The 24346-nt window shown below is 42.8% G+C and overlaps 1 protein-coding gene across 1 annotated transcript in view; it reads left to right on the top strand.

The window, feature by feature from the left end:
• Positions 1 to 24346, top strand: part of CABLES1 (Cdk5 and Abl enzyme substrate 1) — a 35107-nt gene that overhangs the window by 7965 nt on the left and 2796 nt on the right. Inside the window, exons 3-7 of the mRNA XM_010006839.1 lie at positions 1462 to 1539; positions 11679 to 11778; positions 13257 to 13413; positions 14184 to 14287; positions 23906 to 24012. Of these exons, the coding sequence (XP_010005141.1) occupies positions 1462 to 1539; positions 11679 to 11778; positions 13257 to 13413; positions 14184 to 14287; positions 23906 to 24012 (546 nt within the window). The remainder of the gene's footprint in view (positions 1 to 1461; positions 1540 to 11678; positions 11779 to 13256; positions 13414 to 14183; positions 14288 to 23905; positions 24013 to 24346) is intronic.

Raw genomic sequence — 24346 nt, 5'->3', positions numbered from 1 at the left:
GCAAAAATTGTCATCACTGTATCTTTGAAATATTGAAGGGGATGCAACCTGTTGGCCAGCTTCAGAGGAAAGAAGTATATTTTTACTGTACAATTGTTGGTGTCCTGAAGGTAATAAGGGAAAAGGGTATCTTCATAAACAATCAGTTATTTATTGACATTTGATATATTGCATCTTGATCAAGATTCTCTTGGCTTCTTGCCAATCTGCTTCTCCCAGAAGTAGAATTCAGTAGCTATTGGTAGTTCACACATTTTTTTTGGAAAGTGGGTCTTGACCTCAAGGTGGTTTTGGTGTTGCTTTAATGATATGTCAGATCTTGATGGCTAAAGGTAATAGTGTGGCTGTAAAACAGACAGGTTGAACTCAGGTATTTGATTTAATGACACGCAGTGACTTTGCAGATGATGCAGAGATTGGGAGTTTGGATTGGTTGTTGATGTAAGAGTGACCTGGATTCTGAGATAAGCTCTCTGCAGGCAGATATTACATGCTTTCAGGTAGCCAAGTCTTGAGCTACCTGCTTATGAGGAGTGAAGGCAAGCTGTGCTTGTAGGAGGGGGATTCCTGACAGTTAGTGACTGAGATAGACATGGTGCTGGAGAAGAGGGGGCAAGGAGCTGTGGGATCAGCTGTGCCTGAGTGTCAGTGCAACATCGTAAGAGAGAGGACTGATGTGAATGAGGAGTGCAGAGGCTGGGAGGCCATCAGGGCTAGACATTAATCTTAAACATAAGACTGAAGGATGTGATGTTTGTATCTGCCGTCTGTGCAACTGCTGAGACCAGTGGTACTGCCCAGAGACCAAGAAGGGCAATGGGGAAAAACTCACCACAGATTGAAGGAGGAACCTAGAAAACAGTGAAAGGATCTGGAGCTTATGATAATAGCAAACTTTGACTTCATCCGTGAGTTTGGGCTGTTTTGGGAGCAGGAAGCTGATTGAAAATCAAAGGAGTCCTTTGCTTTAGCACAGAAAGGTCATGACCAACAGCTGGAAATTCTTGTTCAAGAAGTGTAGACTCCAGGTCAGCCCCACAGTTGTGGTGTGCATCACAGGTGGTTGTTGGGTGTGCATCACCTGGGTTGCTGCTGGATTTGTTGCTTTAGGTTCAGCCATGGTGAGTTGTTAGAACAGCTTGTTGCCCCTCTGGGTGGGCTCCTTTCACTAGACAGACATCTATCCTGGATTCCAAGGAGTGTGTTCAGGATAGTCTTCCTAGAAAGCTTGCAGAGGGGATGGAGCTCCACTACTCATTTGCTGTGTAATGTATGGCACAGGCTTCAGCACTTCTGTTAAGACTCAGCAGCACAATACCCTGTGTGTGAGATAAAGGAGAGGAAGGAGAAATCATCTGTGGTGGAAGTTTTGTTATTGCACATTCCTCTGTTGCTTTGCTTATTGTGGTGGGATTTTTAAATTTTAGTCTTTGATTTCTTTTATTTTCTTTTATATTTTAGAATAGTCCTTATCAGCAGCAGAAGATCCTTCTGCAGCATATTTTCAGTGCTGCCATATCGAGACTGTACCCAAGTCGGGTATGTATATTTATACATGTACTACATAGTCTTTCTGGGCCTGCATGTAGACCTGATAACGGAAACAGCATGATGGAGACTATTGCTTCTACATATCTGCTCTGGGAAGACATAAAAGATATATTTGTCTTGTGTAACGTTACCAGGTTAAAACTAGCTCTTAATCCCCAGTTTATTTATATGTTGCAGTATCGTTGATTATTAAACTGGAGAAAACTACCCCCTTGAAATCAATGTTCTTGAAAAATGCTCTGTTTCTATTGTATCTTCTGACTTATCCTTGACAAAACAAATACTGTAGACAGCACAACTTTTATGCTTTCTCATTCTCCCGTGCAGACATGGTGTTACTGTATGTAGATTTCCAGAGCTATAGACAAATACTTGGATTTAAACAAAATACTTTTTTATTGTACATTTAGCCATTGGTCAGATTATTCAGTCAGTATAAACAATTATTTTGGCCACAACACCATACAGGTTCTTAGCTGGTGTAAGCAATATCCATGGAGCTGCCATGCATCCCTTAATGATGAATGAATGAAAAACTAGACCTCCAATAGAAAAATGTATTCAGATTGAAGCCATTCTCCAATGACTGAGAAGGCATTTTGCTCTTCCACTGAAGCTTCATAAGTGGAAGAAGCTGGATTTGGCTAGGTGACACTGTCTGACACAACTTCTGGGTGCCTTCAGAGGCACAGCACATGTCTGGGAAGGGCAGTTTGGCTTGTTGGCAGCTCCATGCCCCGAGGGCAGAGGAGTAAAGTGTGGCCACCGTAGCCACTTGACCCAGAATACTGAGAGTTGCCCCTAGTTAGGATCTGTTTAGTGCTTGCAGGGCACAAAATTAGGGGAAAATACTCAGCTGATACACTGAGGTGAGCATCAAAGACCCACGAATCATCAGGAATCAAGTTTATCTGGTGTGTAAAAGATGAGTTTGTACATCAGTAATTCAAAATAAAGGGAGGTTATTTTTACTGCACAAAAGAAAGGAGGCACCTTTGTAGGAAAGTTGACTTGCTCTCCTATCTCTTATGGTAATTTTTTCCCCTTGATTAAGCTGGAATGACACATCAGGCAAATTGACAGACTGGCAGCTTTGTTCCTTCTTGGGTTCACTGTCATTCATTTATGGTCATTGCCCTGTGGAAATTGCCTCTTTATTGAAAATTGAATGTATTTTGAAATTCTAATGACTGGTTATACCTTCTAAATTACATCAGTAACAAGCCCAGATGCAAACCTAAATATTACTTCAGCATGTAATGTCTTGTACCATGCCTGCGCAGCAAGACAGGTTTGGAATGAGAAGGAAGCAAGTGCCCATGCAAAACAATCTAGCCCTGTTCCCTTTGCTAAAAAGCCAAGATTTAAAAAAAATAAAATAAAAAAATGCCCTCTGTGTTCCTTCCAGAGCATCAGAGGAAGAGAGGAACAATTCAATGGCACCTCCTTCCAGGAACAGCTGGTGCAAAGAACAGATGAGGCACTATAGCATAAACTGTAGCCACTCTGTTCAGGCTGCACAGTGTTTGCTTACTTCATGTCACATTTTGGATATGTGGTAGAAGCAGGGGAGAGACACTAGTACCCTTCTGAAGTACTGTAGTGACAGCATCCTTTAGCTTTGCTTTCTCTGAATCTGCTGATGGCTGTCACTGAGCAAGATGTCCTAGATGGTGTATGTTGAGCAAAGATTACTAAATAGTTTACAAAAGAAACAAATAGTTGCAGGGGACCTTGAGCACCTCTGCAGTTAGGCTGGAGCAAGCCCTGGTAGGAGAGGCATGATCATGCATGTGGGAGGGGACTGTTCCATGTGAGAGAAGCACATGGTGAAGCTGCTGCTTCTCCACCTCAGCTCCAACTCACAGGCACTGCAGTCAGTGAAGATATCTCCAGGCACAGCTGTGTTCTCGGGAGGCTGCCAGCTGCTGTTATATTGTAGGCAACACAAAAGAGCTCTACTGTATCAGTGCTGACAGCTACACTGCATCAACAGATCCATTTTAAAAACCTGTCTGAAAGGCAGTTCCTGTAGTCCAAGCTAAACTCTGTCTACTTGGCCAGGGTGGATGGGGCAGCATCATCCTGTATCAACAAGGTGTAAGTAATGTGCTGTAGCCTGTGGCTCTTGCTTGCCCACCTGCCATGCTGAGGTCAAGCTACAGTAGCAGGAGTCATAGAATGGTTTGAGTTGGAAGGGACCTTAAAGGTATCTAGTTTCAACCCTCCTGCCATGGGCAGAGACACCTCCCACTAGATGAGATTGCTCCAAGCCCCATCCAACCTGGCCTTGAACACTCCCAGGGAGGGGGCAGCCACAGCTTCCCTGAGCAACCTGTGCCAGTGTCTCACCACCCTCACAGGAAATAATTTCTTCCTAATGTCTAATCTAAATCCTACCCTCTTTCAGCTTAAAATCATTACCCCGTGTCCTTTCGCTATAAGTCCTTGTAAAAATTCCCTCCCCAGCTTTCCTGTAGCCCCTTCAAGTACTGGCAGGTGCTATAAGGTCTCCCCAGAGCTTTCTCTTCAGGCTGAACAACCACAACTTTCTCAGCCTGTCTTCACAGGAGAGGTGCTCCAGCTCTTTGATAATCTTCATGGTACTCTTCTGGACTCACTCCAACACCTCCATGTCCTTCTTGTTTTGGGGGCTCCAAAACTGGACACAGGACTCCAGGTGCAGTCTCACAAGAGCACAGTAGGACAGAATCACCTCCCTCGTATTTGATGGAAACCTAATGCTTTCACTTACAATGTTTTTGTGCAAGGGAAAAGGGGAGAATTAAAATTAAATCGACAGAGGTTTTCAGATGTGTTATCTCCTGCTGGAGTCACTGAGAGACAGGTTCTTTTGTGGATCTGGGTCCTATCTAGGTCCAGCTGCATTAAGATGGCCAGCATGTTTGCTGGTGGTGTGAAGACAGGCACAGCTTCACCTGTTTCCATGGCCAGGTGAAAGCGATGTAAGGAAGGCTATACTGCAAGTCAGGAGCGGAAAGAGGCACTGAGCATCTGGTTTGCTGGCTTCCTTTGGCCTCCACTGTCCTTGTGGTATGACAGCACAAAGTCATTAGACCATGTGCAGGGTTTAGTGGTGGCTGAGGGCAGTGATGAGAAGCTTGTCATGTACTGAGAGCACTGTAATGGTGTTATTGCCTAAGTTGTTAAATTGACAGACACACAAACTCTCATTATTACAGGCTGGTCTGCAGAGGCAGTTAGCAGGATCCAGCAACACTGATAATGTGTGAATGTTTGGTTTTGGTTATTATTTTATGAAATACAATGTACTTGTGTGATGCACAGTTTAGAAGCGAGGAGATTGAAGTGCTAGTGGTGGTACTGCAGGATTGGTTATGCAGTTGCTACTCTTTTTTCAATGTATAGGAAATCTCTGTGGCAAAAGAGTTTGCATGATCTGAATTTTTGTGTGGAAAAAAGTCTTGTTCACCTGTGAAACACACATGCTGTTACCACACAGATTTTGCAGTAAAATTTACAAGCAAAACACATGCATAAGGAGATGCAGCAGTAACTGCTAAACCTTTTTTAACATTGTGAAGAGATACCCGAGCTTTATAAAAATAGTTTCTCCTCCCCTTTCTCACCATTCACTTATGTTGCACTATGGATCATGTTGACACCACAGTACTCTTTAATAATACTTAGAAATTTGAAGCATCATATGTAATGTTATGCTAATGCTATTCTTCAAGTTACTCTTTCTTATTTAAATATAACACTCCAAAAGATGGAAGAACTGCTTTGTGAAGGGTATTGATTTCTGGCTTTCTGGAAACTGGATTTCTAGCTCAGCGTCCACTTTACGTCTTCTTTTCAGGAGATGAGAATGAAATCCCATCTAGTTCTGCAGATGGGCAGAAAATGGGAGGTAAGGCCAGTTATCAGAGGTCTACCTTTTGCAACCTCTGAGCTGCCGTGGCAGAAGGTACTGTGTTGTCTTTCCCCACAGGAAAAAAAGGTAGTGCAGCTAGTTGAGTTTATAGTTCTCTTGTGTTGTGGGTTTTTTTCCTTTGGCACACATCATTCTGGTCCATAGTTTAAAAACATGTATTTGAAAAGGGACTTTTTAGGCTTATTTTTGCTAATGGCAAAAACATTCACAGATTGAAATCATACCTATTCTGATGCTATTTTATTTTGTGGTGTTGTAAGAACCTGTTAAGAGCTTCCAAGTTCCTGTGAAGTCCTTTCCAGAAGATGAAGCTAGAGGACCTGGGGGAGGAGAGCTGGTGGTGTTGCAGGGATGTAGCACTGCAATGCAGCTAGTCCTACATTCAGCTCTCAGCCACTGGGCTTGCTGGGTTGACTGCCATTGGGGCCAGAGGTGATGAGCTTTAGGACAGAAAATTCAAACTATCAGATAGTGCATGTCCTTTTAAAACCAGCCAGTTCACCTCACCTTTTATTCTTCGTGGCAGTGAATTCATTAAGTGGTTGGAAACTTAACCTGCAGCAGGCATAGCTGCTGAATATTGCTGTCTTGACAAGAATACAGGTATTCATCTGACTGAACTTGCCTCCAGTTAAGGGCAATAATGCAATATGAGTAATTGAATGGATTCAAGCCCAGGAAATGGACTGTTCTGAAGTAAAGCAGCAACTTGTTAGATAAAACCAATTTGTGTCCTTCTCAGAAATGCTGAAAACCAGCTTCATCCAGTTTTAAAGATAAATCACTGCTGAATTTAAATTTAACTAAGTGCAGGCCAGAACACTAAGGAGTTTGGTAATACTAAGAGCAAGAGCTTTTCAATGCTATTACCCGAAACAACATTTAGCTGCAACGTTCAGTGGGTCCATAGGCCAGGCATTCGCAGCAGCCTTTGTTACCTAAACTCTGAAATCTTTGTCCATCTTCAGTGCTTAAATTGGGTGAGAAAGTCATATGAAAAATGAGGCAAAAAGAAGCATTTAGGTGAGCTTGTCACCTCAGCCTTGCCATCATTTATTTGGCAGGTCAGGTAAAAAGCATGGCAGAGAGTGTGGAAGATAGGGTAATATTTACAGGAAAAATGAGAGCATCTAAATTGCTGTAAGGATAGTAGCAATAAGCAAACATCAAAGTGGGATACTCTGTTATATCCTTCAGACTTATTACCACATTCCTTGCTATTCTTCCCCAACAGATTTCTGTATGTGAGGCAATTTTGATTAAGTCATCAATCTCAAGTGCTTTTCCTGAGCATTTATGACTCCATAGTGCTAGGGAAGAATAACTATCTGGTTTTAGCTGATAATAGGGAAACTGAAATATCCCTGCTTTTCTTTACCATTGCCCGTTTTCCCTGCTTCTCTCAAATTGAGGAAAATACAAAACTTGAGTGCATATTAGCTTGACAGACACATAAATCTGGGTTTTTTTTTCCCACAACAAGACTTTTCAAAACTAATTATCTCATGTGTGAATTTTATAGAGCCATCATTGCTCGTTTTTGTGAGTCGCCCTGTTCCCTTAGATTGCAATGAATCTCCAAAAGCTAATAGGTTTAAATTACTCTTGGTCAAAACATCAGAATAATAGCTGATGTGCTGACACCTGAGCATGTTTGGAGAGAGAAAAAGGATACTGGCCCATTAGAGCCATCTTTCCAGGAGTTTTTTCACCTCCTCTCCCTGTAAATTGCTGCTGGAGTTGTTTTTCTAGCAACACTAATGACAATTAGGATCTGAAAGCTCTTGATCAATTAAAGCAGGCAGTCTCAGGCAGCAGGAGATCTGCTGCTGAACTGACTGGCTGCACATTTTAGCCAAAGCTGTCATTGTCCTTGTCCCTGTAAACAGAGACAATAAGTAGAAATTATTTACAGTGATGGATGAGAACAGTAGGTTTTCTTGATGTCTCATGAACCACCTTTGCTTTTAGAATCATTCTTAACAGTCAGGAATCACTGAGCATAAAATACAGACACAAAAGGCTTACATCTCTAAGTCACAATTATCAGATTCCTTTTTGCAATAAGCAAAAGAGGCTTTTTCATGTATCTAGAAATGTATTTAATATTTAATGGACTCCTGAATTATTCACAGGTTAAAGCATTCAACTGTTGCTGTCATTTAAAGAGCAAGTGCCCAGCAGGAGTCTTGCATGGGGCTTTGTAGATCACGTCAAAGCATAACGTTTGAATCATTAAAGAAATGTTATACCTCCAGAGGTTATAGCATCCAATTTATGTTAATCCTGCCCTGACTAATAAAAGACACTATGAGATTTCCTGTTTTGGTCCTTATCTACCTGCTCTAGAAATCTTTTCACCATCCCACATGAAATTTGGAATCCTAAGTCGCTGTTCCAGGAAAATCTGTGAACTCTATTAGATGGAGAAACTTCTTGTTTGTTTCCTTCAGTCCCAGATTAAAAAAAAAAAAAAAATGCATAGTTTTGAATGAGTTTGTAACGCTGCTCAGCTTTCCGTGAATGGTATGCACAAATAGAATATCTGGAGCCTGACATTGGTGTAAATCGGGGTAATTCTCCAAACTTTGTCAGAAAGTAGGATCTAGTTTTTTGCCTCCTAAGGAAATATTTGGGCTAATATTAATGGTATTAATGGTCTGGGCTTCAAGGAGGCCAAGTGCTGAGTCCTGCACTTGGGCCACAACAACCCCAGGCAATGCTCCAGGCTTGGGAAAGTGTGGCTGGAAAGTGTCTGGCAGGAAAGGACCTGGGAATTCTAATTGACAAGCGGCTGAACATGAGCCAGCAGTGTGCCCAGGTGGCCAAGAAAGCCAATGGCATCCTGGCTTGTATTAGAAATAGTGTGACCAGCAGAAGTAGAGAGGTGATTGTCCCCCTGTGCTCAGCACTGGTGAGGCCACACCTGGAGTGTTGTGTCCAGTTTTGGGCACCTCAACTCAAGAGAGATATCGAGGTGCTGGAGCGAGTACAGAGGAGGGCAACAAAGCTGGTGAAGGGCCTAGAGAATAAATCTTATGAAGAACGCTTGAAGGACCTGGAAATGTTTAGTTTGAGAAAGAGGAGGCTGAGAGGAGGCCTCATCAGTCTCTACAACTACCTGAAAGGTCATTGTAGAGAGGTTGGTGCTGGTCTCTTTTCACAGGTAATTAGTGACAGAACAATAGGGAATGGCTTCAAGCTGCAACAGGACAGGTTTAGACTGGACATTAGGAAGAGTGGTTAGACACTGGAATAGGCTGCCCAGGGAGGTGGTTGAGACACCATCCCTGGATGTGTTGAAGGGTCATTTGGATGTGGTGTTGGTGGATGTGGTTTGGGGGAGAACTTATAGAGTAGGGATGATGGTTGGACTCGGTGATCCCAATGGTCTTTTCCAACCTGAATAGTTCTATGATTCTATGAAATGTCATCCCCGATCTTCTAATTTCCTCCAGCTTTGTCTTCTCAAATAAAACGAAGTTACCTTTTTTTTCTTCTTTTTTTTCTTTTTGGTGTCTGCTGGAATGAATCCCTCAAAAATGTTGTTTAAAAGCGCTTTTGGAAAATAAAACAGGGAAATAAAACCTGAGGAAGAGGAGGAAGAAAGTTTTCTTCTTAAAAGCCTCTTTGGCAAGGATTGTCTTTCCCACTTTGCATTTTGTAAGCACCTGTTACTACTGGATACTGGTTTGTAAGGTTCCTGGGTCCCATCAGTAACATGAATAACTTAAACAGTGAAAGCTTGATTTTTAACATTTTTTTATATGTATATAAAGAGCCTGTCCTCCATATTCTCCTGCCCCATAAGGCCCATTGACCATGGTGCCATGCAAGGACGTGTGTCCTAAAGTACTTGGTGGTGGTGGTTGACAGCCCTGGTCCCCAAGTTTGAGTAAAGTTTGGACTGTACCCAAGCAACTGTTCTGACTGTTCCCTAGGCACAACTAACCTCTTTGGAGAGGGCAAAGTGGAGGTGTTCCTTAGGTATTTCCTAGGTGCTCTTGGGATTTTGGGGATGTGGGGAGGAAGCAGCTGTGCTGGGGCTTTCCCAGCAGCAAGGTGTCAGCCCTTGGGCTTGCTCTCCTAGCAAGAACTTTGCTAAGGCATTTGTGAACTTGTGAAGTGTAATAGGAGGGAGGGTGAAAAAATCAAGGCTCGTGTGGCAAGAACTTGATTAACTTGCTGTTGATTGCAGTGGTAGAGGACTCAAAAAGGAACGAGTGAAATCACCTAGGAATCAGGTGTTCACCAAGGTCTTGTACTAGTTAGAGGGAACTACATAAAAGCTAGGATGAGCCTTTCCATTTATGCTTTGATAAGAAACTGTGCATTGTTTAGTACTGGTTTTCCTGAAGAGAGGGAATTTTATTGTTTCTGGACCAGTTTCTCTCCAACCAATATTTTGTTGCTCAATTTTACAACACAACCAGTAATACGCTATATTGAAATAGAGAGCATATGGAGAGGAGGGGAAGACCCTGAGTAGCCCTTGCAAAACACCTAGGAGAAGGGAGAATGACTGTGGGTTTTTTTACAGGGTCCTGAAGGTCCCATCAGAAAGATGGGAAAATTGAGGCATTAATGTCTGTTGATCTTCAGCTAGTGTCCAGGAAACATTCCCATGAGTGCCTACACACACTAGCTGACCCTGCTCCCAGAATGCTGTTTTCTTTTGAACCCCCAGTTTAAAGCTGATATGCTGACTCTTCAAAGGGGCATGGCTTTTTATTTGATGAATTATAGAGTTCTCTATGCTTGTCTGTTAATTGCATAGAGAAATTTCCCCATGCCTATTTTTCAAAGTTGTTTTGGCATTATTGCTCACTCTGTGTCTGTAAGGTTTTGAGTGGAAGGAAGATAAACTGTTCTGATAATATTAGTTCAGGTAATTCAGATACTTTTCATTTTTGGGTTTGGGGGCTTCCCAGGTTATGTGTTTTGTAGATAAGACCTGCTGAAATGGTTACTATTTGGCATTTATCTCTATGAGAAGCAAGTTCCTTTAAGCACATTCTATGCAAGAGGAGAGAGGCTAATCCCATGCCTCTGACAGAGGGTTATTTTTACATAATTATTTGTCTAGGGCCTCAGTAACATGATATCAGGAAACAAGAACAATAATGTGACACTTTGCTAAGTGAACCCCAGTCGAGAAACTAAGAGGACTTTGCTGGGATTAGAAACTTGATACAGTCTTTTCCTTTGTCAAGGAAGTATATTTTCCAGCAGATAGGTGTATTGTTTTTTTCCAGCAGTAAGGTACATGATTTATTGGGGACTCACTGATTGCCTTGTTACAGAGACATAAAATGAGTGACAGGTTGGAAAGGGAAGACAAAGGAAGAGAGTGAGCAGAGACATAGTAGGAGACAGCATAGCCCTGGGATTGGGTGAAGAGCCTGCAGGGCTTCTCTCTCAGTGTCAGCATCTCTCCCACACCAATTTTTAAGCACATACTTGGACTTCAGAGGAAATCAGCCAGGAAAATACTGCAAGATAAATATTCTGAAGTTGTACACAGCTGTCATTTGCAGAACATAGACTTGCTCATAGTCCTTTTTACCTTCACTCACATTTTGATTGTGAGGCTAAAGCATGGGATACAGCCTGGTTGTCTCAGGCATCTCATTTACCTCCAAGTATAAGATGCTGAGTGGGTTAATCATTAAAAAATAGATCTCCAGTGTTCCATCTTGAGGCAATATAGACCTGGGTTTTTCCTGCTGGCCCCCAACAGTTGCTGGGATTTGGACATTCTTTTGCATGCAGAGGGGCAGGAATCCCTCCCAGAGGCTTTCATAGGCAATTATCTCTTGTAACAGCACAGAGGGAGGTGGGTATGTATTCTTGGAGCATCTGGATATGTGGCTGTCAAGTCATCAAGTTAAATCTCACCTGAAGTGTATATGACTTCCAGTTCCTTCCCATTTCCAGATTCTGTCAGAGGCACCCAGTGATGAGCAGCCTTGCTCTGCACCACAGGTGGGGTATGAGCTGGAACAAAGTGGGGGTTTTCTCTGTAACGTATTTGAGACAACACACGTGCTGCCTGTAGGAAAAGTTGCCCATAGAAAGAGTTGCCTGGTCTGTGCTTTGCATCAGTATGTTTGGATTAATGCTGCTATACCTTATTTCAGCATTTGGGTGGAAGTTAAACAAGGTGTATATATTAAGAGCTGTTTCTGCTCTGGCTTCTGTTCTCCAGGGATCTGAAGCTGGAAGGTGGACGCCAGTGCCATTCTACCGGAGTGTGTCTGAAAGAGATAATTGGTCTTGAAGGTGTGGAGCTTGGAGCAGATGGGAAGGTGGGGATGCTTCAGTTCCTACTCTCTTAGACTGTGTGTAAAAAGGGAACAAATGGCTTAACTAACATCAGGCGCAGATACAAAAACAGATGATAACGTGCAGTGTAACACAGTAGTTAAAGCACAGTATGTGCAAACTGAAATTCAGGAGGACTGGCCAAGCTGTCAGTGCAAACAGCTCTGTTTCCTTGAAATTCGCCTGTGGCAACATCAGAGTCTGTAAAGCATTACTGATTGGTGCAGCTGGCTGTAACAAGAGGTATCACTGCAGAATATATTGTCAGGGGCTTGAAAATAATTTCTGGTAGAGTTCTAAGGTGTAATTATGTTTGCTCTCAGTTTTATTTTATAAAATAAATTCTACTTTACAATATATTTTTTCCAAAGGGCAGGAAGACAGTAGTACAAATCTGATGAGTATTTCAAAATCCCAGAGTCCATTCACAAGTGAATATAAGAATAAGCAATTATGAATCTTTAGGGAGAGTAATTCATTTTAAACAAATATATAGAGGTGAAACAATTCTAATAATAAATTAAAACATTTTTTGCTGAAAGCCTGATTTACATTTACAGTTCAGTTTTGCTGCCATGTATGGGTTTGAAGGCCCCAGGTCAATGCTGCTACACATGGTGTGCTCACTTAACCAGGTGTCAGGCCAGACCACAGGCTGTAAATTCCTGAGGAGAATAAATGAAAGCTCACATTATTTATTTGATACCTGCTCTGACCTCCTCGTAAACCAGTGTAGAGTCTGAGACTCCTTTATTTTTTTTCAATATACTGTTATTTTTGGAAAACAAGCCTACAAGAAGCAAAGCGTAGTCTGTTCCTTTCCTGGCCAAGGGTGCAAGCAGAGAACTGGTACACTCTAAAAATAATTTTGTCACAAGTTATTCATTCATCTTTAGTCCATGTTGGGAGGTAATAAATGATCTCCTGCAACCATTGCTATGAACTGGTAGCTCACTTACAACACCAGTAGGATTCTGCCAGACAGAATCCTGAAGGAGGAAAATAGTGGAGAAAGTGTTTAAGCTTGGCAAGGTTCGAGTGATTTGCCTCTGGCTGCTCTGTGCTGAGGGACCCATATAGATGATGCTGTTTCAGTAAAGAAGCAGCTGAAACCTGCTACAGAGAAGCCCACTGAAAAAATCACCAAATTAACGTATTTGAAAATCTGACCCTTGAGTGGGATTTCATAAAACCAGTGCATTAGACCTTTTGTGTATTTGTGGTTTTGTTTTGTTGAAGAATTAATGCCTTTGAAAAAGATTTCTTTTTGCATGGATAAACTGGCTGCACTGAAGCAAATGTAGGTGACTGGTGTTTATTCATCTGTGCCTAACTATTAGATCCAGAAAATCCCCCACTAATTTGGTTTCCCTTGCTTTCCTGTTGGGATGCACCAAAGGCATTATACGGCAGCCGAGCTGGGCTGATAGTAACTGTCTGTCCATTCTGACTTTCTTTTTAGACCGTTTCTTATACACAGTTCTTATTTCCCACCAATGCTCTGGGAACTCGGAGGAACACAATAGACTCCACCTCATCCTTCTCCCAATTTCGCAATGCAAGCCATCGTAGCCTTTCTTTGGCAAGAGCTAACAGCACCCAGGGGAGCATTGATGCAGGTAACTTCTCAAGAAGCTTGTTTTAACATCCTTGCATAGCCTGCTCATAGGCAGTCATTGTGAAAGACAGAAATATGTCATGTTTTAGCCCCCTTTTTTTGCTTAAGTTAAGCAAAATATAGTCTCACGTTGCACACCAAACAGCTCATTCCCTGTTTGTTAGGCAAACCTGGCTTAAGGATGGATGGAAGGTTCAGTAAACAAGACTGTTGGTGATATTGACAGCCCCTGATGGCACTTGGTGTGGCTCCTCCTGTCACCAGCATTGTTTGCGCCTGCCGCATCAGGCTCGTTATTACCTTCCTTTGCTATGGAAAATTTACAGGCGCAACACAGTAGTCATAAGCTGAAGGTGTAAATCATACTTGTGACCTTTATTAGGCTGGAAAGGGCTGTGTTTACAAAACTGGGCACAAAACGTAAGTCAAAGCACTATATGCTTAAGATAATTTGGCATGTTAAATGACACAGATCAAAACATCCGCATAAACAGATGAAAACTTGTTGCTGGGAAGAAAAGTCATTGTGGAGCTCTGTATAATTTTGCAGTTCCCTAGGCCCTAAATTCACATTTACCAGGTGATTAATAAGCTGTCCTCTACGTCTTTGCAAATTGCGTTAATAGAGCTTTCAAGATTTAGAGAAATCTTCTGACTTTGAAAAATCTTGCATGAAGATCATTGCCTGTGAACTGATTTGCCACTTCCCTTAAGCCCAGGGATTTCTTGATGTAATGAGTTCCTGTGTTATATTTACCCATTGCTTTATAGGTAGCGACCTGGGAGACTTTGTTGAATACGACCCAAATCTTTTAGATGATCCCCAGTGGCCCTGTGGCAAACATAAGCGGGTTTTAATATTTCCTTCATATATGGTAAGTGATATGCGAAATTATGTGTGGCACAGGTACGTTTTGGTAATAATATTTTCAACGTTGAGGTTACATTTGGCTGTATTTTAAGAAGATTGTTTGTTGTTGTTATCATTATTATTATTATTATTATTAATCTACTAATCACAGTTGTTTGGAATGCTTTGTTCTAAGTGACAGATACTTAGCAGGACATGTAAAAACAAAGCTGTGGAGGTATTACAAAAGAAAACGCTTTCATTAGCCCTGTATTTCATAAATGCTTTAGAGGAAAGGCTTGTTAGAACAATGCGTTCATTCTCTCGCATTCAGAGAAAAATTTATACTTCCTCTAATTGGCATCCAGTACAGAATAGGAGGATGCCCATTAGGGTTCTTCTGAAGTCATGAAGCTGCATTGTGTTGTGATGCTTATCGTTCGCTCCTCGGAACAGCGCTTCGGTGTCTAGTAGAGCCTTTGTTTCCCACATACTTATTTCACTGTGGCATAGTTCTTCCTTTAATTGCAGCAATTACAAGCAGAGCCTGTATATTTTTCACTATATCCAAACCCATAACAGTACAGATACATAAGTACTCCTAAAACTGTGCTCCAACTCAATGTTTTCAGTGGGGGGTGACTTTTTTTGTAGCCTTGTTTCAGCCTCTACCAAGTCTGTAGACTTCGATGTGATATTTTCACAGAATCACAGAATCCTAGGGGTTGGAAGGGACCTCGAAAGTTCACCCAGTCCAGCCCCCCTGCCAGAGCAGGGTCACCCAGAGCACATCACACAGGAACGTGTCCAGGCGGGTTTTGAATGTCTCCAGTGAAGGAGAGTCCACAACCTCTCTGGGCAGCCTGTCCCAGGGCTCTGTCACTCTCACAGGAAAGAAGTTCTTTCTGATATTCACATGGAACCTCCTATGCTCCAGTTTGCATCCACTGCCCCTTGTACTATCATTGGACATCACTGACACTCACCCTTTACATATTTTTAAACATTGATGAGGTCACCCCTCAGTCTCCTCTTCTCCAAGCTCAAGACTGTTGCAGGATGCAGTGCCGTTGTGTTCATGTGAGCCTTTATCTGTCTGAATTACACATCCAAAGTAGTAGCAAGCACAAGGGAAAAGCTTCTTTTTTTTTTTTCCTCCAAAGCAGTGACCTGGTGCTCTTATCTATGTACAAATGGGACTAGATATGAAACACTGAGGTCTTAATTTACTCACTTAACTTGAATCAGAGATATGGTATAGGAAACTACTAATGTATGTGAAAATAACAGTATTTCTAGGGTTTTTTCTGCCCCCACCTTGGTCTTTATTTGATAATAGGGCTCTTGGGTACTCCTTCCTCAAAATAAAAAGATTTTACCTGCTCCACATAGACTGAAGCTTATGTCCTTACTGGCAGGACTGTTCTGCCTGTCGCACAGAAAGGTATGGAACATGTTGCATACAAAAATCGAGCTCTGAGGCTGTGTTTGTGCTAAATTTTCAAGTGGGAAGTCCAGTATGCCCTCTGTTTACTTTCAGCCAGCTTTATTTCTAGGGTTGGCAAGTTACTTGTGGCTGCCAACCCACAACGTGTCAACCTTTTATGTCAGCTGCATCTGGGTGGGCAAATACTTGTTAGGTTTTGATATGGTTGTTGTCATGGACAAGCAACTGTCTTCTCTCAAACAGAAAGATATTAGCTGGCATCCAAAGTGAACATAGTTTTAGCAGTCATGGTTGTGGTTCCAGCCTTCCTCAGACTGAGAATGTGCTCCAGGCAGTCTCGAGTCCTCTAGGGCTCTCACCTGAAGTCTTTGATCTCTTTTCAACTTGGAGCTGAGATGGACACAGTTGGACAAGTAAAAATAGGACAGCCAGGATAGCATCCTGCAGGGGAGGTCTCCAAGGCCCAGGGGCGGGTGTTCCATGCTCTTCTTTTCCACAGAAAAAGAACTGGTTAACCACAGCATTTTCAGGTACTTTTAGTGCAATAAGGAGCTGAGTGGGGATTTCCACTGAGACAGAGGTACAATTAAATGCTTTCAAGATGAAAAATGGACTTCAAGGGCAATTGTTAAAAACAGTGACTGTTTGTCTAGAGTATATTAGGGTTGACAGGAGTGTCCCTGCTTTTTCATTTTCTCTAGGGGTTAATTACTTCTGTGTCTGGAAAAACACCTTATTTCACATTTTGGGGTTTTTTTTTGCCTGAGTTTGCCTTCCAGCTGTCATTTCTTCAGCAATGCCTGAGGGTCTGCAGCATTTGGCATCTCTCTCTGAAGGCAGGCAGTAATCTAAGAAAGGCCTGGAGGACATTAAGTGTTGTGTTTCTTTTGTTGATGGGAATAACTGGCACGTGCCAAGAGCTCTCCTGTCTGAGGTCCAAGGCTTTTGCCTGCCCCTGGTGGAAGCAGCATAGCTGTTATGCCACATTGGAGCTGCACAGCTTTGTAAGAAACCGAAGAGTGGGTGGTTGTTCTTCAGGGCTCAGCTGAAAGATTCACAAGGGGCTGGTGCTTCCTTTAGCTGCGAGAAGGGAGGAAGGGTGTGTTGGAGTGTCCTAGGACCTTGTGGGTTAAATAGGATTTTGCAGCTTGGGGCAAGGGGGGCTTGTGCGTCAGGCTTTTGTATATATGTGTATATATATATATGCCATATTGGCTGTTCAGGAGACTTCACTGACATCCATATTAGACTTTTCAGACTCAGCTGGCATTCCCCCTCCCTGCAGTTCACATTAGTATGAACAGGAGTACAACAAGCTGTAATTCTGAGTCTTTTTCTTCCCGAAATATAAAAATCGGCGTATGCTGCAATTACAGCAAATTGCAGTCTAAGGCTAGCAAGAAGCCTGTGGTATTTTCCTGACCCTGCACAGCCACAGCAGCACTGACAGACCTCTGCCAAATGACCACAGAGCTGTAGAGCTGCTGTACACAGATTTGAGACCAGTGTCTGGTCCTGAGTGGAATATAGCTGTAATTACTGCCTCTCCCAAGTGCCGGAGCAGCTGAGAGCAGCTCTGATGTCAGCGCCAAACATTTTGTTGTGTGTAGAGAGCTGCAGCTTGTAATTAAAGTTTCATTACTTGGCCAGCATTTAGCATTAATGCTTGGCAGCTGCAAGCTTGTTTCCCCCCACCCCTTATGAATGTCAGAGCAATTAATGGGGGGAAGTTGTGCAGGAGGAATGTGAACAGTGTGGATGAGGGAAGCTGGAGGCTGGGCTGTGGAATAGGGCTGCATGGACTGATACTACTCCTGGGAGCTCGTGCTTTGCAGGCTGGGATTTCTCCACTGTTAAAACTCCACTGAGGTCTATTTGAGTGAATGCTGGATCACTGAACACTGCAGGCTTTATCCTGAGGCACAGGACAGGCAAAATGTGTGGTCCTGCTTGGATTTTACCCTGAAATACCTGCAGTTAGCACTCAAGCCCATGGAACATGCAATTCCCTCTGTTTTTGTGGAACCTGAGTTTATTATCACTGACATTGAATTTATAGTCTTGTAACTTTACTGGGCTGAATTAGTCCTGACTTTCAGAAGTTTTTAAATTGCAAGTCCTCAGCTGTCTTCAAGGAGTAGCTGATCTTCCTCCTTGATGATATCTGTGGGGAAGAAGTGCTTTCAGTTTGGTCTTTCTCTACAGCAAAGTTCCTAGCTTGAATGAGTATTCACTTCCGTGTCACATTTCTAAATACCCACAAACAGTCTGTTAGGGGATGATTCTGAAAAAGCAGCTTGAGTACTGTCCCAACACAAACTCTACACTTTTTGTGTTAGTCACATTTAAATTCTGGTTTACCCTGGAGAACTTATTTTCCTTTATGTTGGCTTTGTAGATGAGTCTACAATCTCTACTGAAATATAAACAGTAAGAGGTACAAGAATTTCTTGCTGGGGTCCGGGGGAGGAGGGAAACATCATGTCATGGCTAACAGATGTCTTCCTGGCTGATACTGCTAAAACAGGAATTCTTGCAGATTCTTAAATCTCCCTAGAATGGGAACTTTCATCTACCAGGCAGAGTAGTCATTTCTGTGCCTGAGTCTCACACTGACCAGGGTACATCCAAACTTGTCAGTGCCTCCCTGCATTCTTGCCAGCAGAAACAAACTCTTTCTGTGCAGATGGAGCAAACTCACCCTGCAGCAGGCCTGAGGCTGACCCCCACCATCCTGCTTTTGTTGGTAACGCACAAATGCTGGAGCATCTTCAGCTGGCTGCTCTGCACTGCCAGAACTTGCAGCAAAAGAAGAAAAGCCCACATCAGTAGCATCTTGACTTTGAGTGACCCTTCTGTAATAACATCCCTGCAATATCCCTCTATCCCTGCCCAAGGGATACACTTGGAAATTGGTTTGGGTACTTAACTACAGTTTCAGTGGATTGGTTTAATTATGTCAAAATTAATTGTCAGCTCTACACCACTAATAAAAAAAAAAAGCATGTGACAAAAGTCTGCAGTGCTCTTAGAGAGGGCTGAATGTCAGCCTGTGTTTGCCAGGTACTGCACTAGTGTTGAGCACAGCCAGGCTGCATTATTAAATATTAGTCTTCCAATGTGACTTTAAAATTAGAACTGCCTGCTGCCCTGGGCATTTAGTCTAACAAAAGCCCTGCATGATGATATAGCGCATTCAGTCTCACACTGTCAAGGAGCATCAAGGTCAGGAGCACTCTGATACAGCCAGTGTCCCTCTGTGCCATCACCCTATTCTTCCAGCCCCTTCCATAGCTGTAAATTAGGCATCTCCAGACTGCTTTTTTATCAGCTGCTGACCTTGTACCCAAAAGTCTCAGGAAGCAGAGGATCACAGTGGTGATATTTATTTGTATTTAAACCCTGTGCTGTATGGATATGATGACATATTTGGCTGGGACTCCAATAAACAACTCTTTTGGAACAGTGACACACTGTATAATTGAGAATTATTCCAGTGTATTAAGCATATAAAATAAGCTGGTGTTCTTCCATATTCTTTAATTCAAAGAGACCATTTTGAGATTATTTGCCTTGTGAAATTAAAAATCTTTCCATTTAAGATCCTTGAACGTTAATTACTTTCAAACAACAGAAACATTTTAGTATTCCTTTTCCTGATTTTTAACTTACTTATTATAAATAAGGAATTGTTCTCATTTTCCATCACCATTTAAGCCTCCACTCTATCAGGATTATATATATATGCTTTGTCAGCCACAAGTACACAAATCAGGTTAATGACAGTTAAAGCTACACACCTGATCACCTGTGGTATGCATGAAGGTGGCCAGGCAGTGCAGAGTCATTGTCTTCTTCCCATTCATTTTCTGGTTGAGAAATTTGCCATTGACCTAGTGGAAGTCTGTTAAAGGTATCAGTCTTCTGTTTGCTCTCTGTGAAGTGAGTTTGACAGGCATACATGACAGCTGAAGAGAGCCTGTTGTGTATCTTTCATTATATTCACCTATTTTATTCTGATTTTATCCTTCTTAAGTGAGAGATTGAGGCATCCAAGGCTAAAACATCTTTTACTGGTAGTGTGCCAAAGTAGGGATTTATTTGCAACAATATTTCATCTTGCCAGTCTTTCCAACCATTTCAGGCATCCTCTCTCCTCCTATATTTATGAAACTATATACACAGCTTTCCTATGAGAAAGCAGCTGCTTGAAAACACATGTGAGTAGCACACAAGCTAACCTCCAAGTTCAAAACTGCAGCCATGCAAAAAAGTGTGCAGAGCACAGAGTTTGGCCAAACCATTCATCATGTAGTCCAGGCATCTGTCAGCTGCCATAAATCAAGGCTTTCATTTGTCTTGTGCAACTTCCATCACCAAACTCAAATACACATGCACAGATACAAATCAGAGAAGGTGAACAGAGCTCACAAAGGACTATTGCTGAATACTGAAGTGAAATGTGTTTTGTGCAAATAAGCTGTGAGAAACAAGACAGACGTTTCTGGATGACAGAAGTTACAAACATTGGAGATTAAAAGCATGAGAGAGACAGTTTGGTAGTTCCCAGTGCTTTGCTCGTGTGTCTACAGCTCTGAGGGTGCAGAGTGCCTGCCTGGTAGGGAATATCTTTATGTACAAGAAAGCATGTTTGGATAGAAAAATGCTGTGGGAAAATATTTGCAAACCCTATGTATGGGCATCGGTCCTGAATCGTCCTTCTACATGGGCAATACAGGAATTGTTCTGGACAGATAAAAATCCACACCATTTACAGTCACATCTTCTCCTGAATATGGCAGCTTCATTTGGGACTTGAGGGCAGCTCAAATGCTATGAAATGGCCTAAAACAGAGAAGAAAAGTGTAAATGCTGAGCAGAGAGCAGGCAGTGAAGGATGATGTTAGGTCAGAGCCCTCTGTCAGATCCCAGCTGGTCCCTGTGGGTCATGGGACCACCCCAGAGGTTTCCTCCACTCCATCCTTCATGGGCAGGAGCAGTGGTGGGGGGGTTGATCCTTGATGCTGGGCTGTTTGTGGGGTGCAGGAGGTACCCCGGGCAGGAGAGGGACTGGGACTTCCATAAACCAAGGGGAAAAAAAGAAGTTGCACAATTCCTTTTATTGAGAATAAGGGTAGTTTCCTGAACTCTCCAGCATGGCACTGACAAGATGAGACAGCTGCCTTAGAGCCAGTGTGTTCAAACACGCTGCTGTTATCCTGTTACATGAATCAAAACCAGCACACACCAGCTTTCATCTGGATTTCATTATTGTGATTTATATAGTAGAGACTGTTGTCTCACAGGAAAGAACAGTATTTGGAGTTTTGGGGGGGGGGAGGGGAGATTCTTATCAACAGGACAAAATTGACAAATCTCTCTGTTTAAAAATAGCTGTGCCTCCTTACCATTTTCAGTTTTGAGCTGTCTGCTTATTCTTAAGCCTCTGAGTGCTTTTCTTTAAATAAAATTAGGGAAAAAAAGAGCTTTTCTCCTTCTAAAAAGAATTTCGCTGAATTCTGGCAAATCTCCCACAAGCTGGAGGAGTCCCAGGTAAAACAGGTGGTGCCTGCAGAGGGGCCCTAGGGAACAGTGCACCCTGGAGGGCTGCTGCTGCTGTGTGGCAGAACCCGGGGCTCTCCCCGTTTTGTGCAGTTGCCTCTGGAGCTGGGGCCATGCTGGCACCTGCTCGCTGGAGATGAAAGCACCTGAATCTTGCTGTCTGGCATAATTTCTGCACAGCTGAGTCCAGAGGATGCTCAGGCCCTTCTTTGGCTGCCATGTCCTTTCTGCAGCAAAGTAGTTTCTGTCGTGCAGGTGAGGTTTGTGCTTGGTTGCATCCTCCTCTGTGCAAGGGAAGATGATTACTTGTAGAGAGCCAAAGGCAAGTCTGCCAGAAGAAACCCGTGATGACTTTGAAGGAGATAATTAAGATAGAACTGAGGAGATTTGTGGTAATGGAGAGCGAACAACAGGCAGTTAGGTTTGCAGTGAAGCATGAAATAAGCTGTCATGTAGCTGTGCACACTAGCACTGAGCTGACTCTTTCTAGGATTGCCCAAGACAATCAAAAGATGCTGGTAGTACCTAAAATAATGCTTGGATTTAGTAGTGAGTAACCTTTATGTGCTTAGTGTCTCTTGACTCTCTAAGAGCAGCATGGACTGATGTTGCCATGCACTGAGTATCAGCACTGGTTCAAATCATGTTATATGGCTTGTTTTAATAGTCCTCTTATGGCAGTACTAAGAGGAACCCTCTTAGTAACACATAAAACTCCCAACTTATCTGCATGTCAGAAACTCCCAAGTTGCTGATGATCCTCTGGCAACAAAACCAAGGATGAGGCAGGTAGGCAGCAACTTCCCAGGAAAAGAAAGGAAAGGAGTGCTCTGCTTTGGAGGTCTGAGCCCTGCCAGATGAGATGAAGCACATGAGCAGCTGTCTGTGACAAAGAGCTAAGGCCACACAGGTGTGTGCATACATGCTTCTGACCTCAGCAAGGTGAAAACCAGGCAGACCCACACATTCAGTTGCAGCCTTTCCTTCTGGCCTCAGGTAGGGCAAGGTTTCTCCTTTGTGTATTTTCCTCTCTTCCTTTTATTCAGGCATGGTAGCACGTTGCCTGCCTCAGCATATGAATTTTTAACCTCAGTGGCACTGCAGTGTCTGCCTGGGCCTGTGCTTGAGCTCTTCCACACGCATGCAGGGCAACGGGGTGACTGAAGAGGGCTGATACAGACTTTTTTTATGATTTCTTATAACTGGCAGCTTTATGTAATAGGGCTGAATTTCCTCAGTAAACTATCCCCTTTATTGAACAGAAATTGGACTGGTGCCTAACACATAGCTGTTGGAGGAGGCCCACAAGCATTTCTGTTTGGGAAAATGGCAGGCAGCTCTTGCATGTGACATGCCCGGCAGAATTACCTGCCAGGACGTAGTGGGGAGCAGTTTCTCTGGACAGCTTCTCATACTGCAAATCCTCCCCAAGCCCTTCCATATACTATTTTAATTATTAAAAAAAAAACCTGCAAGCATATGCAGTCAGTCTTCTTGGCTGTTTTAGATTCCCATGAGGGTATAATACAGTGAGGCTTCATCTTCTCTAAAGGCATAACATGCAACAAGTGTTTTGCAGGCCTCTTTTTACCTCGTGTTGTCTAGTGTTAACAGCCCTTTGCCATGACACAGGCTCATCATAAACACAAATTACAAGGGAAAAACGATTTTACTGGAAGGAAAATGCACTGCAGATTGCTGCTCTCTCACTGCCCATGCCTGAAGCTGGCTGGGAGCTGAGTGGCTGGGGACCAGGTTGTCCTCTGGTTGCCCAAGCTGGGGCTCTTCTTTCTGTCCAAGGGGCAGAACAGCCAAAGCCAGGAAGAGAATGGGCACATCCCCAAAATGAAGGTTGGTTTGTTGTTCAGCTGATACATTTTGGCCAGGTGAGCGTTGACGGAGGATTTGGGTAAAATGCTTCCTGAGTGAGGACTGAAGGAACAAAAGAAGTGCTGCTCTGGCATTACAGAACTGCCCAGGAGGACCCTCTGCTACTTGGGAAAATTCTGTAGGTTGTGACAAAAAGAAATAGCAAGCTCAATGTAAAGGAAATAGGCTTTATACTCTGAATGTTGTCCTAACTCCATGATTTTGTGCACTTACTGCCTAGCTTTTGACAGCATTATGATATTGCACACTACAGAATCACCTGCCATCATTACCTAATTACTTAATTTATCACAAATGTATGCTATGGCAGTCAGGAATTTATACCACTGGTTCCTTTGAAGAATTATTTTGAGAGAAACTCACAGTATGTCTCAGAACTGTGTGGAGATAACTCACACAAAATCCGTTAATCAAATCAGTTACTGTAATGATTTTTTGGGGGTTTACCAAGACTTCTTAGCTAGGTTTTATCTACACACACTTAGCTTGAACTCAGTGATACTTGGATGTTCCTTCAAGGGTATGTGTTGTTTGGGGCTTATGCTGAACATTCATCTCAGATTTCAAGTCATTTGTTCTGATGGAGCAGTCACAAATTGCTGCCTTAATTCAAACTGAATTTTCCCCTCTGCTGAAAACATTGGGACTGACTGGCACTCTTTTAGTATCCCTTGCTTTTGGGAATTGTGTGATCTCATTTGTTACAAACTAAAAGTGTGATTTTCTCTTGACCATGTGTTACAGACCACAGTCATAGACTATGTGAAGCCATCAGATCTCAAGAAAGACATGAATGAGACTTTCAAGGAGAAGTTCCCTCACATCAAGTTAACCCTCAGTAAAATAAGAAGGTACGTTGCAAAGTTTGGTAAGGCTGCAACATGATGGAGCTGTCTCACATTTCAGTGGAATTGCTGCTGTACCACGAGGGGAAGCACAGCACTGATTGATCTTCCAGGAGCAGTGACTGGCAGAGGTGCAGAACAAGTCAGATGGTCCCTTTGATTAGTGGGCTGAGTCAACAAGATAGGGGAACATACAAATATGCTCCAATCAGGTGTCAGATGTGGTATCTAATGGGATGAGGTTGAGAGCTGGGCATGCACTATACCAAAACATCTGGAAAAATAGCATATCAGAGTCTCTAAGCTAATGGCACCTGTCTGAAAAAGACACTGAGGGAAA

The sequence above is a fragment of the Chaetura pelagica genome, unplaced genomic scaffold, assembly GCF_000747805.2.
Source record: "Chaetura pelagica isolate M959 unplaced genomic scaffold, ChaPel_1.0 scaffold109, whole genome shotgun sequence".
NCBI classification, from domain to species: domain Eukaryota; kingdom Metazoa; phylum Chordata; class Aves; order Apodiformes; family Apodidae; genus Chaetura; species Chaetura pelagica.
This window is presented reverse-complemented; position numbering and strand designations above follow the sequence as displayed.